Source organism: Agrilus planipennis, unplaced genomic scaffold, assembly GCF_000699045.2.
Source record: "Agrilus planipennis isolate EAB-ADULT unplaced genomic scaffold, Apla_2.0 scaffold34, whole genome shotgun sequence".
In the NCBI taxonomy this organism is placed as follows: domain Eukaryota; kingdom Metazoa; phylum Arthropoda; class Insecta; order Coleoptera; family Buprestidae; genus Agrilus; species Agrilus planipennis.
This window is the reverse complement of record NW_020439170.1, coordinates 1,139,753-1,156,295: the sequence shown is the minus strand read 5'-3', so window position 1 is coordinate 1,156,295 and position 16,543 is coordinate 1,139,753. Positions and strand designations below refer to the sequence as shown.

The following is a 16,543-nucleotide window of genomic DNA, read 5'->3' as shown; positions in this document are numbered from 1 at the left end:
ACTGATTTTAGGAAGAAAAAGACAAATTTCGTTTGTAATTAATCACATAAGGAATATTATATAATTAATTACACGATTACAGGATTATTGCTATTAATGACTCGTTTTAGTATTGTGATTAGAACCTAATTGGCTTATGTTTCAGTGCCTTTTTTTTAATATAACCCCTGTTATATTGTGAATTATATACCTGCTCGTGGAACTTCTATGTTCTATAGCGACAACAGGTCTGCGGCCACTCTTCAACAATAGTACAATTCTACAGCGCTACGTTTATATAGAGAGCGTACTATAGCACCAAAACAACCTGCTTCCAGGTCAGGACTTGTACAAACAAAATTACCCATATGTTTAGAAAAAGTACGTAAAATAAAGAAATACACAGACGTACAGCGGACATAGAAACTCAAATTGTAACTTCTTCTACGAACCAATTCTAGTATTAGCTGAAATATCGTTCACCTATACCTAGTGTTTCATGAACTTCCTGACGTTGTATTGTTTTTTCTTGTTCTTGCCCTGTGCGTGCTGCAAGAACAAGAAAAATTTCCCTTAGCAAGAGCAAGATTTCTTATCTGGTATTTAGCAAGAATAAAAGGCGAAAATGAGCAAGCTTGCAGTAGTTAGTGGTTTAACGTTTAAATCTGTGATTCTATACTTTAGCAAAATCCTTTTATCACAAATTTAGACAAATCAGACTTGGGGACTTTAGGAAGGGAGTCAGACAGGTTGCACACTGTCACCGCTACTTTTTAATCTATACATCGAAGACGCGACCGACATCATTAAAGACAGTACAACTGTAGGGATAGATATGCAGGGGTAAAAGATTAGTATGATTTGATTTGCAGATGATATAGCAGTATTAGCATCTGGCTATTAGATAGCTTTAAATAAAATGGAAGCGGTATTGACAAAACAGTATTGTATGAAAATAAATAAAAGTAAAATAAAAATACTGGTATACAAGGGGAGAAACAGTTGGGAAAGAGCGAACATAAAGATAGGAGACGAAAAATTAGAAGAAGTTTTAGATTTTAGGTATCTAGGAAGTCAGATAAGTCAGGACGGAAGGAGTACTAGGGACATAAAACAGAGGATAGCGCAAGGTCGAGTCGCCTTTAATAAAAAGAAGTCACTTCTATGCTTGCGAACAGTTAAATTAAATTTCGAAAAAGTTTGGTAAAGGTGTATGTTTGGAGCGTGGCGCTGTACGGGTGCGAAACATGGACAGTGGGCGCGGCAGAAAAGAAAAGGTTAGAAGCGTTCGAAATGTGGTGTTACAGACGAATGATGAAGATACCCTGGATAGAGAAGTTAAGAAATGAAGAGGTATTAGAAAGAGTAGGAGAATAGGGGACTCCATAGAAGTCAGTAACAAATAGGCGAGATAGGTTTGTAGGACACCTTCTTAGGCATGAAGGTCTAGTCAGAGACATATTAGAGGCAGAAACAGGCGTTAGGAGGGGTAGAGGTAGACCTAGATTGGATTACTATTCACAAATAGTTAAGGGCATGGGTTGTTCCAGTTTTAGGGAAATGCGAAGATAGGAAAGAGTAAAGGTGCGTGTCCAACCAATCTTAGGGTTGACGACCTTATCATGATGAGATTTGGGGACTCTCCAAGCCAGCAAGAACAAGAAATGATACAAAGATAAAAATCAAGCTAGCTCATCAGTCCAGCACAACCTAAAGTAAACCTTTGGCGCATAGCACTTCATACAAATCGATCAGAAACACGATTGTTACAGAAATGAAAAAGTGTGATAATCATAAAAAGCAGTTTTGATTTTACATTAAAATGAAATTTCAGTGTGTTAATGGTTATAGACTTCACCACCTACTATTTATCGAGTAAAACAACATGAGAAATTTGATCTGTTTTTGTCGACGATTCGGATTGGTGAAAAACCGAATTAAAATTACGCCTCGTATTTTCCACTGACACCGTCCCTGTTCTTTTCTTTTTGTCGCTAATAACCGTACGTACGTACGTACGTACGTAGGTACGTAGGTACGTAACGCTGGGCTTCGCGAGGCCAAACAACCGCTCGTCGGTCAGCTCACGCTTTACAAGAAGCGATCGCTCGCGGTTGTTGGCTATTCGAAAAGTGGAAAACATTCACGCTGCAGGATTGCGTTCACAAACCTCCGAAGAATAAACAGTGGAACAGCACCAACCATCAGAGTACCACTACAACAGTCGTCGGTCTTATACGTTACGTACCTTCACCGACTATTCGCGTGGAGCTTACGGCCAGAGCAGAGTGTGGTGTCGTTGTTGTTCCGTCCTCTGGCACTTCTTCGTACTTTTTAGGCCAGTGTTGTGATATATATATACAGCGAAAGAAGCACAAGCTGATTACATAGAAAGAATGCGCACTATTGGACCCGCGACCGTCTTTTCCTCGGTCTCAGGCCACGAGCTTTCGGCAACCTGACGACGACGTGGTGACCGCCTGGTCAGGTGTATCATCAACTTCATCATTACCATCTACTTCCATGGCCTGCTGTATGCTCAGCTAGCCATTAGAAGTGCCGTTTTACGTTTTCTTATTAGCGATTTGTATACTTGTTCTATGTACTTATAAAGTATCTTCGGTTTTTGTTTGTGTGTTTCTCTAACTGTTTGTTGTTGTTAAAATCTCTACATTATGAAGTGGACCAAGATGAATTTACGTTTCGTTTATGTGTTTGTTGTACTCTTCTTATGTTGTGTCTTTTGTACTGGTAGTTTTATTGAGATTCCTGAATGTACGGGAAAAGAAGGATGCCTCATTCCAACCAAAAATCTAACAGGTAAGATAACAACTCCTTCAAACTTTTAAGGAGTAATAATCTCAAAAAATATTAGAAGCAATGTAATAAAGTTTGGAATTTTACTTTACAATTATTCATATCTTTTTTCATACGTTGCACTTGAACACTTGCAGAATAAAACCCGTTATAGATACTTAGGATTGTGTTGAAAAGCAGAGCTTTTTTAACCAGTCCTAATACAAAGTGTAGCCAGATAAATGTACCTGTACAATAACCTACTTACTTGTATTTTACCAAATGTACAACTAACTTTCGTCATCTGTTATAAACATTGTAAATGCAAATATGCTATTTATTTACTTGAATCATTTACAGTACTTGTATGTATGCGCGATACTTCATAATTACACGAATAGAAAGTGTTTAACTTATTGAAAAAGACGTAGAAAGTATATACGCGCTATAACCGGTGAAAACGCCGATAACAGAATGCTGGTATTTTTTTTTTGTAAATAACAGCGCTTGCATGTGAGAAAATTACAACTGAAAATTCTAATAGAATTCTAGAGGACCTCTTTCTTATAATATATATATTACATATAAAATTACACTGAAATCTATTGCTTTTTGATGTTTCATCTATTTCAAATCTTGTCATGAAATTAACTGTAAATATGATTTAAAAAAACGGTTCTGATTGTGATATCTTTGATATTATTTTCACACCAACTCCAGGTGCTTTAGGTTGTTACTACAATATATTGCAGCTGAATCTTTTGTAGAATATTGTTTTAAACTTTTATAAACAATAACTTCTATTTCATTACACTAGATTATTGTCTCCTGCTATATTTTAGATAACAGAAAGAGAAAGAGTTTATTCTACAATGCACTTTTTGAGTTTAAAGGTATTACCATATTTAACCCATTAAAAATTGGAACTTGTATGAATGACAGTAAGAAAAGGGGGGAACAGGGGTCAAGTGGACAGGGTATTTCAATAATATTTATTAACTGAAATGTAGTCATAACACAAAGATGGTCATCTAAGTTTACTTAACCATAAATAATAGAACATTTTTTACGATTTAAGTCCTTTGAAGAGGGAAATAGCAATATTTCTCAATAACATCATTTTTTTTTAACATCAATTCAATTTGAATGTTGGAACAGTCTCTTCCCAATTGTGATTAACAAAAAATAACTTCCTGATCGATCGATAGATCACGATGGACTTTCGATCATTCCTGTTAAATATCGCTTTATTATTCATCCTTAATACATAACTGTTTACGATTACAGTTAATGTTCTGGCGTAATTTAACGAGTCAGTAAGGAGCTTATAGAAAGCTGTAGGTACTCGCCTAATTAAAAACTAATTTCTGACCCACCTAAAGCCGCCGTAGAACATTAATTTGCAACAACTACTGAAAACTTGCAATTATATGTACGTAAATTACTGCAACACAATCCCTATATATCTACTTAAATTACTGTCGATCTTATAGTAAATTGAACAAGTAGCAGACAAACTTTAATAAATTAAATTACATTGGAATCTTTAGCATGATTGTTTGGTAAAAAAAGACTTATCCGCCGAGAAAATACAACGTAGCTAATGATCAGAAAAAGAACTAAAAGAGAAAGCTACAATAAGCCCCAAAAACTAAAAAAAAACCTCAGAAACACCCGAGATAAAAATGTTCAGTCTCTCAAAGTCTCTGAAAGCGAGACTCGAGTCTCCGTCTCTCATCGAGTCTCTCTGGTGTCGCTGAGAGAGACTGTCGAGAGTGTAAAAAAAATTGTTGAGCGTCTCTGAACGAGAGACTCGAGTTGCTTATAGAGAGATCCTCATTTCGTATCCAGTCTCTTAACGAGAGACTCGAATCTCTCAATAAGTGGTGTCTCGGTAGACAAGTTCAACATAATTCAGAGAGACTCGAGTCTCTCAATTTTTCAGTTTTATTCGTTCAGTCTCTCTGTGAGGGACTCGAATGTCTGAATTAACAATTTTATCGTTCGAGTCTCTCATACAGAGACTGTGAGAGAACCATAAAAACACCTAGGCAATAACTGAGAAACTGTGAAAGACTGTGACAGACGCTCGTACAGACGCTGTATGACTCTGAGAGACTGAAAGTTTTTGTCTAGGGCAAACAAAAATTTCTGGTATCATTAGCAAAAGATGACGTTTCATTGCATGTATTTGTTATTGTCGAATATACGAGGGTGGATTGATAAGTTTCCGGCCTGACCAAGAAAAACAAGGTTTTTAAAAATTTTTTTTTTTTATTTCTCAACATAATCTCCTCCAAGGCTGATACATTTCTCATAGCGGTGTTCCAGTCTATTAATGCCATCTCTATAGACTGATTCGTCAAGCTCCTCAAAATAACCATTTACAGCTTCGATTACTTCTTCATTGTCCGCAAATCTCTTACCGCCAAGCCATTTTTTGAGATTAGGGAACAGAAAATAGTCACTCGGGGCTAGGTCTGGAGAGTAAGGAGGGTGCGGCATCAATTCAAACTTTAGATCGTTGATTTTAGCCGTCGCAACGATTGACGTGTGCGCTGGTGCGTTATCGTGATGAAACAAGATTTTTTTCTTCGCCAGATGAGGTCGTTTAATTTTCACCTCGTGGCTCAAACGTTGCAATAAGTCTGCGTAGTATTGACCAGTGATAGTATTACCCTTTGCAAGGTAATCAATGTATATAATACCTCTTGCATCCCAAAAAACAGTAGCCATAACCTTGTTCGCCGAAAAAATTGTTTTTGCCTTCTTTGGAGTTGGTTCCCCTGGTCCAATCCACTGTTTAGACTGTTCTTTGGTTTCAGGAGTGTAGTGGTGGACCCACGTTTCGTCAACGGTTACGAATCGACGCAAAAATTCGCTTGGATTACGCTTATACAATGACAAATTTGCGGTAGAAATGTTTTTTCGAATCAATTTTTGGTCGACTGTTAGCAAACGCGGCACCCATCTTGCACAGAGCTTTTCCATATGCAAATGTTGGTGCAAAATATGTTGCACACGTTCATATGACATCTTACAGGTCTCAGCTATCTCACGCACTTTCAATCTGCGGTCTCCCAGCACTATTTGATGAATTTTTTCGATCATATCTGGAGTTGTGACCTCAACGGGGCGTCCTGAGCGAGGCCCATCAGAGGTGCTCACACGACCCTTTTTAAACTCGGAAACCCACTGCTTAACGGTTGAATATGACGGGGAGGATGTCCCCAGTGTTGAGTCCATCTCTTTTTTAATTTCCTTCGGCGTTAACCCCTTCAAATAAAAGTATTTGATGACAGCACGATTTTCCTGCTTTTCCATTTTTACGAAAACCACAGAGGCGTCTTGTTCAGCGTGCTGTCAAACCTACACTAGCAAGGAGATCGGGCTGAAACTATAGCTACAAGCTATCCAAGGATGGTACTATAGAATGTCACCTCAAGGTAGGCCTAGTGGCGTCATCTCTTGGTTAGGCCGGAAACTTATCAATCCACCCTCGTATGTTAGTGTTTTATATTTGGGTTTATTTTGTTAATTATAGAGGTTTGTTATATATTAAGTATAACATTTGTTAACCTGAACAACTTTTTCTTTCTCCAAAGATTTTGAGACTTTTACTCTGGTAGTGTTTTGTATGAGTTCATAGTTTTCTGAGTCAGCTTCTAGTTTTCTGACTGCATTTTTATCATTCTGAAGCAATACGATTAAAGATACTGACTGAACGAATAGTTATTTCCTGCATCCTGTGATAAAAATCAAACGAACTTTTGGGCAAGCAGCCCCAGTATTCCAGGATTTTGACATGATAAAGTCACCGCCATTTTATCTAGGCACAACAGGATAGGACCGTTCTATGCACTTGTGATAATATAGGTTCAGTCACTCAATTTCCTGCTTTTGGAATGACCAACGCATTCGTGAGAAAATAGATAGTCGACTGCGTGGACGTAAAATGAATGCCGACAGAAAATAAGAAATTCCAGAATTCCAAAATAAAAATTTTTAGGCTAAAGAGAAAACGAAAGTGACAACATACGAAAACCCCACAAAAAATTTGTTTAGGAAATAATCTTATAATATAAAACCGGTCAAGTGTGGGTCAAACTCGCGCACCAAGGGTGCCGTACAAACTTATAATTACGCATATAGTTCGTCCATCACGAAAATAGAATCTCGAAGATTTTTCCTGCTTTTTCCGAGTTTGCTTCTGATTGTGTTGACTTGGAAGTTCGATTTCAGAGAGATTGCAGACCTACGTGTTTGGTATTTATTTCAACTTGATACATGGGGAAAACTAAATTTTCATGGCAAAGCAAAAGTTTCAATTTTCAATTGTAAATGACTAAATTAGCCGTAGAAATAGAGCGAATATAAAGATAGGAGACGAAAAATTAGAAGAAGTGATTTTAGATATCTAGGAAGTCAGATAAGTCAGGATGGAAGGAGTAGTAGGGATATAAAAAGAAGTCACTTCTATGCTCGCGAACGGTTAACTTAGAAATTCAAAAAAGGTTGTTAAAGGTGTATATTTGGAGCACGGCGCTTTACGGGTGCGAAACATGGACAGTGGGCGCCGCGGAAAAGAAAAGGTTAGAAGCCTTCGAAATGTGGTGTTATAGGCGGATGATGAGGATAACGTGGGTAGAAAAGGTTAGAAATGAAGAGGTATTAGAAAGAATAGGAGAGCAAAGGACTCTATGGATAAAAAATAGGCGAGATAGGTTAGTAGGACACCTTCTCAGGCATAAAGGTCTAGTCAGAGACATATTAGAGGCAGAAACAGGAGTTAGGAGGGGTAGAGGTAAACCTAGATTAGATTATTGTTCGCAAGTAGTTAAGGATATGGGCTGTTATAGTTTTATGGAAATGCGAAGTTTAGCTCAGGATAGGAAAGAGTGGAGGTGCGTGTTCAACCAGTCTTAGGACTGACGACCCTATGATGATGATGAGAAATAGTACAATTTATTAGGTAACTTGTAATAATGTCAATTTTGACATGCTTTTTTAAAAAACATTTCGTCTCTTAAATATAGTGCAATTTAATTTGTAATGTCAAGTAAAAACCTAGTTAATTTATTTCTGTTCGGATTTTATAATATATTTTTACAAATTCGGGTCCAAATTGTAATTTTTATTATTTTAGCTTACGAAACAATGTAAATATTGCTTTAATATTAAGGTAAATTTCCTTTTTCATTTTCTCTGTGTATCTTCACGTTTTCCCGTGAAAAAGAGTCTTGACAGACAGATTGACGGACAATGAAGTGATCCTATAAAGGTTCCTGTTTTCCTCTGAAGGTATGGAACCTTAAAAAGATGAGCAGCTAGTGTTCAATTGTTTTGGGTTACAGCTAGAATAGATTTTGAACGGTCATGTACAGCAAGTAGGTTGTAGAAAATCCATTATCAATAAAGAACCGCACTTTTGTCAAGAAACCGGAAAGTCGACTTTGTTGCGGTGAAATTTTCCTATAGCTAATTATACTTTGTGTTAATTCGATCAATTATTTATGACGGCTTGGCAAGACTGAATTAGTGCGAAGGAATTTCGTAGCTTATGCGACCGCTGCAAATACCTTTTAAAAAAGCTTGACCTAATACACAATATACTACAAAAACCTCAAATATTGGTGATTTTTAATTAAATGTTCCGATTAAACAACAGAATCCTAGATCTCAGAAGTTCCATCCAAATTTCATAACTTTGTTGCTTGAATGTTCCTAAGTGTATTGTCATTATAAATGAATGAATTTCATTGTTTCATAAAATGATAACAGAACTAAACGTTTCGCCGTGTCTTATTGTCATCTTTTTATTCATAGGAACCTCAATATTACGAACTGAATTTTATTGTTTCTGGTAACGTTGCCTTAAAATGGTACTATTGAGCTAATGACACAGCGGCAATTTCATTGTATGTTACACAATTTCTGCCAGTTAGGTAGAAAGCCGTACCATTTTTTTTTGTATAAATATCATACGTACATAAGCAAACGCGTACGAAATGGTCATGCATACATCGATATAATCGATACTTGCATTAATCACGTTACGCAAAGGTATCGTTTGTCAGCGGTATCCAATTCTCCTGTCAATATTGGTATGACCGCATGACCCAGGTTTTGGACACCGGTAGGCGGACAGTTTTATAGCAAATTCTAACCTAATTTCGAAAAACTATTTCATAATTACAATCCATAATAGCAAATATGTACGTACTAAATAACACATGCTTACAGTGGTAGGTACGCCCATTTTTATTAAAGGGAGCAGTAGTTGATAGAGTCGGTCAATCAGTGGGCTCAACACAAATAGATTCTTACGTAGGTGCTGCTGGACACATGACAATTGTTATAATGTATCTTTAAATGCGTTGCTTGGTCTATTCGAGTTACGGTAGATAATATCATGCAATATTTGGAGATAGAGTGATTTCAAAGTATAATAACTGATTGGTTTCTAATCATAAGTCGTATAAAGACATACACAAAATTTTACTAAATTGTACCATCATCATCATAAGGTCATCAGTCTTAAGACTGGTTAGACACGCACCTCCACTCTTTTCTATCTTGAGCTAATCTTCGCATTTACCTCTACCCCTACTTCCGTTTCTGCCTCTAATAGGTCTCTGACTAGAGCTTCATACCTGAGAAGGTGCCCTACTTACCTATCTCACCTATTCCTTATTGACTTCCATAGAGTCCTCTATTCTTTTTAATACCTCATCCTTTTTAACCTTTTTTGTCCATGTTTCGCACCCGTACACCGCCGTGCTCCAAACACATCTTTAACAACCTTTTTCGAATTTCTAAATTAACCTTTCGCGAGCATAGAAGTGACTTCTTTTTATTGAAGGCGACTCAACCCTACGCTATCCTCTGCTTTATATCCTTACTACTCCTTCCGTCCTGACTTATCTGACTTCCTAGGTACCTAAAATGGGTTATTTCTTCTAATTTTTCTCTCCTATCTTTATATTCGCTCTTTCCCTACTTTTTATTCCCTTGCATATCAGTATTTTTCTTTTACTTTTATTTATTTTAGTCGGGATCATAAAATGGTAGTTTCCCATTGACAGGAAGAAGTTATGTTGCATGTTCAGTCAGTCTTTGTACTGACGACTCTATAATGATGATGATGATAATTATATGAAAATAATTTTACGTAATTTAAATGCTATTTTAACAATGCAATCCATTTCTAGTTTTGTGTACATATATAAAAAATACTTCTTCTTCACATACATATTACAAATGCTTTCACTTCAGATTAAAGTTGTTAATTTTCATTAAAAAAAAAATAATGGGTTACACGGATGATTAATTTTTGCCACGGTTAACGCTAACGATTTTGTGTTAATAAAATATCCCAGAATTAATTATACTGGCAAACCTAATAAAATTGTATGCAATACTTTGATATGCTAAAATAAATAAGGAGGTTATAATTAATAAACTGGTTTTCTAATACTTACTTGAAACTCATATTGCTTACTTTTCTGCAATGTCATACAACAAGGTTAATTAATTACCTACGTTTAGCACTCATAATATATAACAGAATGGCACAATGTTTAGTGAAAAATGTCTAACTGACACATTCGCTTTTGCGGATTCGTGAAAGTCATAATTTTTTATTTTAAGTTGTTATTTAATAAGTAAATCTATTGACTTGTAGCTTAGAAGGTTTATGTATATAATAAAATTCGTTTTTGGGCAGAGATTACTATTAAATTTTACTGTCAAAAACAACTATACCAATTAATTATGTGCCGGAATTATCTATTGATTACTATCTTCGAATATTTCGAGAATGGTCTTCAACTAGGACACGTTCTCGAATGTTTCTGTTGTGGTTCCTAACTAGAATGTTCTCTAATGTTTATAAAGTGATTCTTAGCTGGAATATTCTTGAATATTTGCACTGTGATCCTCAGGTAGAATGATTTTAGGGCAGTCCTCGACTGGAATATTCTCAAATGTTTCAGGATAATCCTCATCAGCTTGAATATTCTCAAATGCTTCTAGGGTGCTCGTCAGTTTAAACGTTCTCGAACGTTTCGAGAGTAGTTACCAAGTAGTACGTTCTCGAAAGCTTCTGTTGTGGTTCTGAGCTAGAATGTTCTCGAATATTTCTAGAGTGGTTCTTGGCTAGAATGTTCTCGAATAATTCTACGGTCATCCTCATCTAGAAAATTCCTTAATGATTTTAGGGCGGTCTTCGGCTAGAATATTCTTAAATGTTTCTGAGGTATATGCGAATGCCAACAGGAGAGTTTTAAGGGTAGATATTTCGAAACAAAAATTTAGTAAGCTTGGATTTGCAAATGATACAGCAATATTAGCATTAGCAAGAAGAATTTAGAGGTAGTTTTAAACAAAATTAAAACAGAAACATACGTAAGGGATGTAAATGGAGGGCTAGATTTAATTTGAAAGTATGAGGCATAAAACTAGAAGTCGTCGATTTTCGTCATTATTTGTGGGGAGAAAAAGTATAAAACGAAGAATTGCATAGGGCTGGTAATAAGTTCTAAGCCTACACCTAGCAAAATGCCTCCTTTCAAGTAGATTAGATTGGGTGATTTTAGCGTAAATCGTGTACTTAATGTAGAAAGTGTGAAAAATTTCTATTGTAGTATTAGCACTTCCCGTGAAATGTTGGAATGATAATTTTATGCAAATTACTAACTTCTTAGTTTTTCTACTGTTCATGGCTAATCCTGTTAAGACTTGAAAGGTTTCGATAAAAGTTTAATTCAGAACTAAAACGTGTATTGTGTATCTACATACCCATAAGATTAACTTCTTACTTGATAATTGAAATTTACATTGATTGATTTAAAAAATTATTCTTGTTGCTACAACATGAAAATAGAGCCACTCTATAAATATAGGAATGAAGTCTTAGGACGCATGAATTTTCACTAGATAACACGAGCAAGAAAGATTGTTTTTGAAAAAATAACTGATGATGTACTTTAAATTACCTGTTACATACTAATAAATTATTGATTTGCAAAATCATTTGAATAAAGCTTTAATACTTGTGCATCTTTTTCTGTTACCTTTGTTAGATTGAGACAGTTTTTATGAGAGGCACAGCTCCTAAATACTTACTAACACTTTTTTATGCAATAAATTTTACTGCAGAACTTCAGTTTACAAAACAGTTTAATGATTGTCCGCCTGCAAAAGTTATATTGATGAAAATTAGGCGCCCTAAATACATTTTAATTGAAATATTATTAATTACCACCTTTTCCACGTAAAAAAGTTACGGAATAATTTAGTGTTGATTTTTTTTTTTTGGTAAACTGTTTTGATAACTCAGGCTCTTCTAAAATTAACCTATACCAATAACTTCTGGCTACGACGAAACCAGATGCCTTTAGTTTATCAATTCCTTTTGAAGGAATAGTTATTGGTTTCCTTTAATGCTTGAAGGTTTATTAAAGAAAAGCTCAGGTTCGATCGAAAAAAGTTTCGCAAGCATTTTGTATATTTGGCCACCAAAATAAAAGGTCCATATGTTGAGAAAACTAAAAATATTATCAAACTGTAACATGATTAAGAAGTAGTAAAATCAACAATCGCCTGTCACTTGGTCAGCCTGGATTTACATATATTTTTACATTTAAGTAAAATAGAGTGACACAATTGACCAAAATTCGGGATTAGTGCGATTATTGGTTTAATTTTATACCACGGTTACCTAACTACAGTCGAACCTGGATAAGCGAAAACTGGATAAATGAGAAAACTCTATAAGCGACAAAAACAGTCAGATTCCGTCATTTTTAGCCACGAAAGAGAGTCATTTTTCACTTCTAGACCTCTGTAAGTGACAATTTCTTACTCGAGACCTATGCAAGCGAGACTGGTTACAATTACTAAACATCTGCAGCAGGCTTGTGCGATTGTTCCTACCTGCTCATGGTACTCATCCTCAACATTTGGTTTCAGTTGATAACAATCAATGGAGAAAGTACAAAGTAAAAATTAAAGTGATTTCATTTTTGCTGAATTTACGAAATTGAAAAACATATTCCAAATTGTAAAAAGGATACTCAGAAAATATTAACTGTAAATACCTATTTATAGCCAAATATGTATATAATTATGTATTATCTTTTCTTAACGCTCTAGCACCGTATTTATGTTCGATTTTTATTAACCTCTATAAATGAGAAAANCTCAATTGAGCTTTTTCGTCCTGCTGGATGGACGATGTACACTCTATCATTAAAATCGACAAACTTTCTAAAATAAAGTTAGAAGCTTTTAGTTTTTATAAATTGTTCCTATATTTGCCATATTTCGGCAAACATGTAAATTAATTGGATATTGGTTTTTGAAATACGGGTTTCTCGCTTAACGCACTGTTGATATCTCCGCATAGAAACTCCTTTTGGCGTTGATTGAAACTTTAAGTATTTTGATTCTACATCTGGTTTGATTAAGTGCTACATATGTAAGATTACTGTTTACAAAAAATAAGGAATTACATTCCCTTATGGGCCAATTGTTCCTATATTTGCCATATTTCGGCAAACATGTAGTGAGAATAATATTCGGATCCCTTGAGCTCTCGCTTACCCAGGTTTGAGTGTATTTATAAACATTTATAAATATACAATTAAAATATTCCTGAAAGTTTGTTCTCAACAATAAGTAACGGTAATTTGGAAAAAGGTTGTAAGCACCTATTGTTATTGGTAAGGACCAGTAAAGGTCAATTTCATTTATTATTCTATTTACCGCATTATTAAACCTGTAAGAATTGTTTGATTTAAAGGTACAAGTGCAAGCCATTTGCTGTAAACGTATTAAACCAACCCAGCTAATAACAATAACAGGTACGTTAAACTGTAAGAACGGGTACATAATGAAACTCGAATACAACGGTAAAGCCATCGCAGCGGTGCTTTCGTACGTCGAACGCATTTATATGATGACTCTCTTGTACACCACAGTATACTTAAATAATAATTTAACTTTGCAAACGGAAGAGTGATACATAAATTGAAACGTCACGCTTCCTTTCAATTATTTACACAAAAGCACAGTTCAACTTCAATATGTTAAAATTCGAGGATACGTTAATAAATCGTTTGAGGTTTTAACAGAAAGAACATTCACGTTATAAGTAGAGTTTAAAGGTCCATATTTTACTTGTTGAGGTTTCAGTTATTTGTAATTCTAGAAGCTCCCGAAGCAACCAATTAGTAGGTATACAATATATGTATTTCTGTTCAAATTAACATTAACGTATGTTAAGAACGAAGGAAAAAACTAAAAAACATAAAAATTGTGCAGATATTGACAGCATACATTGAATGCAGCCCAGTTGAGTAATTTAAGCTTCTGAGTTGGGTGAAAATCCGGTTATAACAAACACAAATAGAACGAGTCAAACAATGTAATAATTTTGGGACCACATTCATGATTTTGTTTTTTTAATTTATTTCGATAAAATCAAGGGTTCGTTATAACCCATGTTTGTTCAATTCAACTTCGGCTGTACTTTTAATAAAATTTAAAATAAACACTATAGCAAAAAATGTCAATAATAAATATTAATATTTTTTTTTGTATGCTTCNATTATTAAACCTGTAAGAATTGTTTGATTTAAAGGTACAAGTGCAAGCCATTTGCTGTAAACGTATTAAACCAACCCAGCTAATAACAATAACAGGTACGTTAAACTGTAAGAACGGGTACATAATGAAACTCGAATACAACGGTAAAGCCATCGCAGCGGTGCTTTCGTACGTCGAACGCATTTATATGATGACTCTCTTGTACACCACAGTATACTTAAATAATAATTTAACTTTGCAAACGGAAGAGTGATACATAAATTGAAACGTCACGCTTCCTTTCAATTATTTACACAAAAGCACAGTTCAACTTCAATATGTTAAAATTCGAGGATACGTTAATAAATCGTTTGAGGTTTTAACAGAAAGAACATTCACGTTATAAGTAGAGTTTAAAGGTCCATATTTTACTTGTTGAGGTTTCAGTTATTTGTAATTCTAGAAGCTCCCGAAGCAACCAATTAGTAGGTATACAATATATGTATTTCTGTTCAAATTAACATTAACGTATGTTAAGAACGAAGGAAAAAACTAAAAAACATAAAAATTGTGCAGATATTGACAGCATACATTGAATGCAGCCCAGTTGAGTAATTTAAGCTTCTGAGTTGGGTGAAAATCCGGTTATAACAAACACAAATAGAACGAGTCAAACAATGTAATAATTTTGGGACCACATTCATGATTTTGTTTTTTTAATTTATTTCGATAAAATCAAGGGTTCGTTATAACCCATGTTTGTTCAATTCAACTTCGGCTGTACTTTTAATAAAATTTAAAATAAACACTATAGCAAAAAATGTCAATAATAAATATTAATATTTTTTTTTGTATGCTTCTTTCTGCAATTTCCGAGCAAGTTTACCAAAAATTACACTGCACACTCGGTTCTCGGCACTTCTCATTTAACAGAATGTTATATCATCATGATACAATTTTTATTTCAAACTGCAATTTTTTATTATTATTTTTTAATTTTACAGTTATTTATCACTTCTTTTAGGATCATGGTGTATATAAATTCAACGAATTATATCCATTAATGATCAGGGCAACAGGAACCGCTATCTGTCTCAAATACTATCTCTCAATAGTAAATTAGAAACTGCACGTTATATAAATCTACACTTGATCTACAATTTTATCTCAACAGAATTGATGATGTCAGGAAACTGTTTAACATCTTTCACTATTTGTTCGTGTTTGAAGTAGTTATATCCACCATATTATGACAAACATGTAAATTAATTAAGACATTAGTTTTAGGAAGCGGGTTTCTCGCTTAACGCACTGTTGATATCTCCGCATAAAAACTCCTTTTGGCGTTGATTGAAACTTTAAGTGTTTTGATTCTACATCTGGTTTGATTAAGTGCTACATATGTAAGATTACTGTTTACAAAAAATAAGGAATTACATTCCCTTATGGGCCAATTGTTCCTATATTTGCCATATTTCGGCAAACATGTAAATTAATTGGATATTGGTTTTTGAAATACGGGTTTCTCGCTTAACGCACTGTTGATATCTCCGCATAGAAACTCCTTTTGGCGTTGATTGAAACTTTAAGTGTTTTGATTCTAGATCAGGATTGACTAGTTGATGCATGTGCAAGTTTACTGTCTACAAGAAATAAAAAATTCTTGACCTAATAAGCTAATTATTCTAATTGTTTCATTCTTCTAAAAAGATTAACCAGTTTAACATTTTCGCGGCTAAAACTATCAAAATTACACAAAAACCCAATAATTCAAGCACACATATCTGAAACATGAGATTCACTTTTGTGAGAAATTCTTAAATTTTTTTAGCCGAATCTTACTCAATAGACATTCGTTTTACTATACCTCCACGCTAAGAAGCGATTATACACAGTTCACTTTTTATTGAAGTATTTGTCCTATACCTTTATCCTCTGTCAATACAGAAGAAACTGTGTTACTAATATTTTATACGTGTCGACTTATATAGCAATCATTAATCCAGATAAAATCGCCTAAAATAAGACTTGGAATAATCGAACAACCCATAGAGGCTGGTATCTGTTTCGTAATTATCTACACAGCTTTAAGAATGATACAAAATGCATAGAACCGTTTTTATTAATCCGTTAAAAAAGGATTGTCAAGTACATACATGCATACATATATATATAATGA

The 16,543-nt window shown here is 34.6% G+C and overlaps 2 protein-coding genes across 4 annotated transcripts in view; one reads left to right on the top strand and one right to left on the bottom strand.

Moving 5' to 3' along the window:
- Nucleotides 1-16,543, bottom strand: part of LOC108735121 (balbiani ring protein 3) — a 226,416-nt gene that overhangs the window by 73,886 nt on the left and 135,987 nt on the right. The gene's annotated exons all lie outside the window — the stretch shown is intronic.
- LOC108735123 (putative epidermal cell surface receptor) overlaps nucleotides 2,083-16,543 on the top strand; it is a 39,763-nt gene continuing 25,302 nt past the window's right edge. Inside the window, exon 1 of one of the 2 annotated variants that reach the window (XM_018466957.1) lies at nucleotides 2,083-2,799. In XM_018466957.1, the coding sequence (XP_018322459.1) occupies nucleotides 2,655-2,799 (145 nt within the window). In that variant the 5' untranslated portion in view covers nucleotides 2,083-2,654. The remainder of the gene's footprint in view (nucleotides 2,800-16,543) is intronic. The other variant, XM_018466959.1, reaches the window with a different exon arrangement.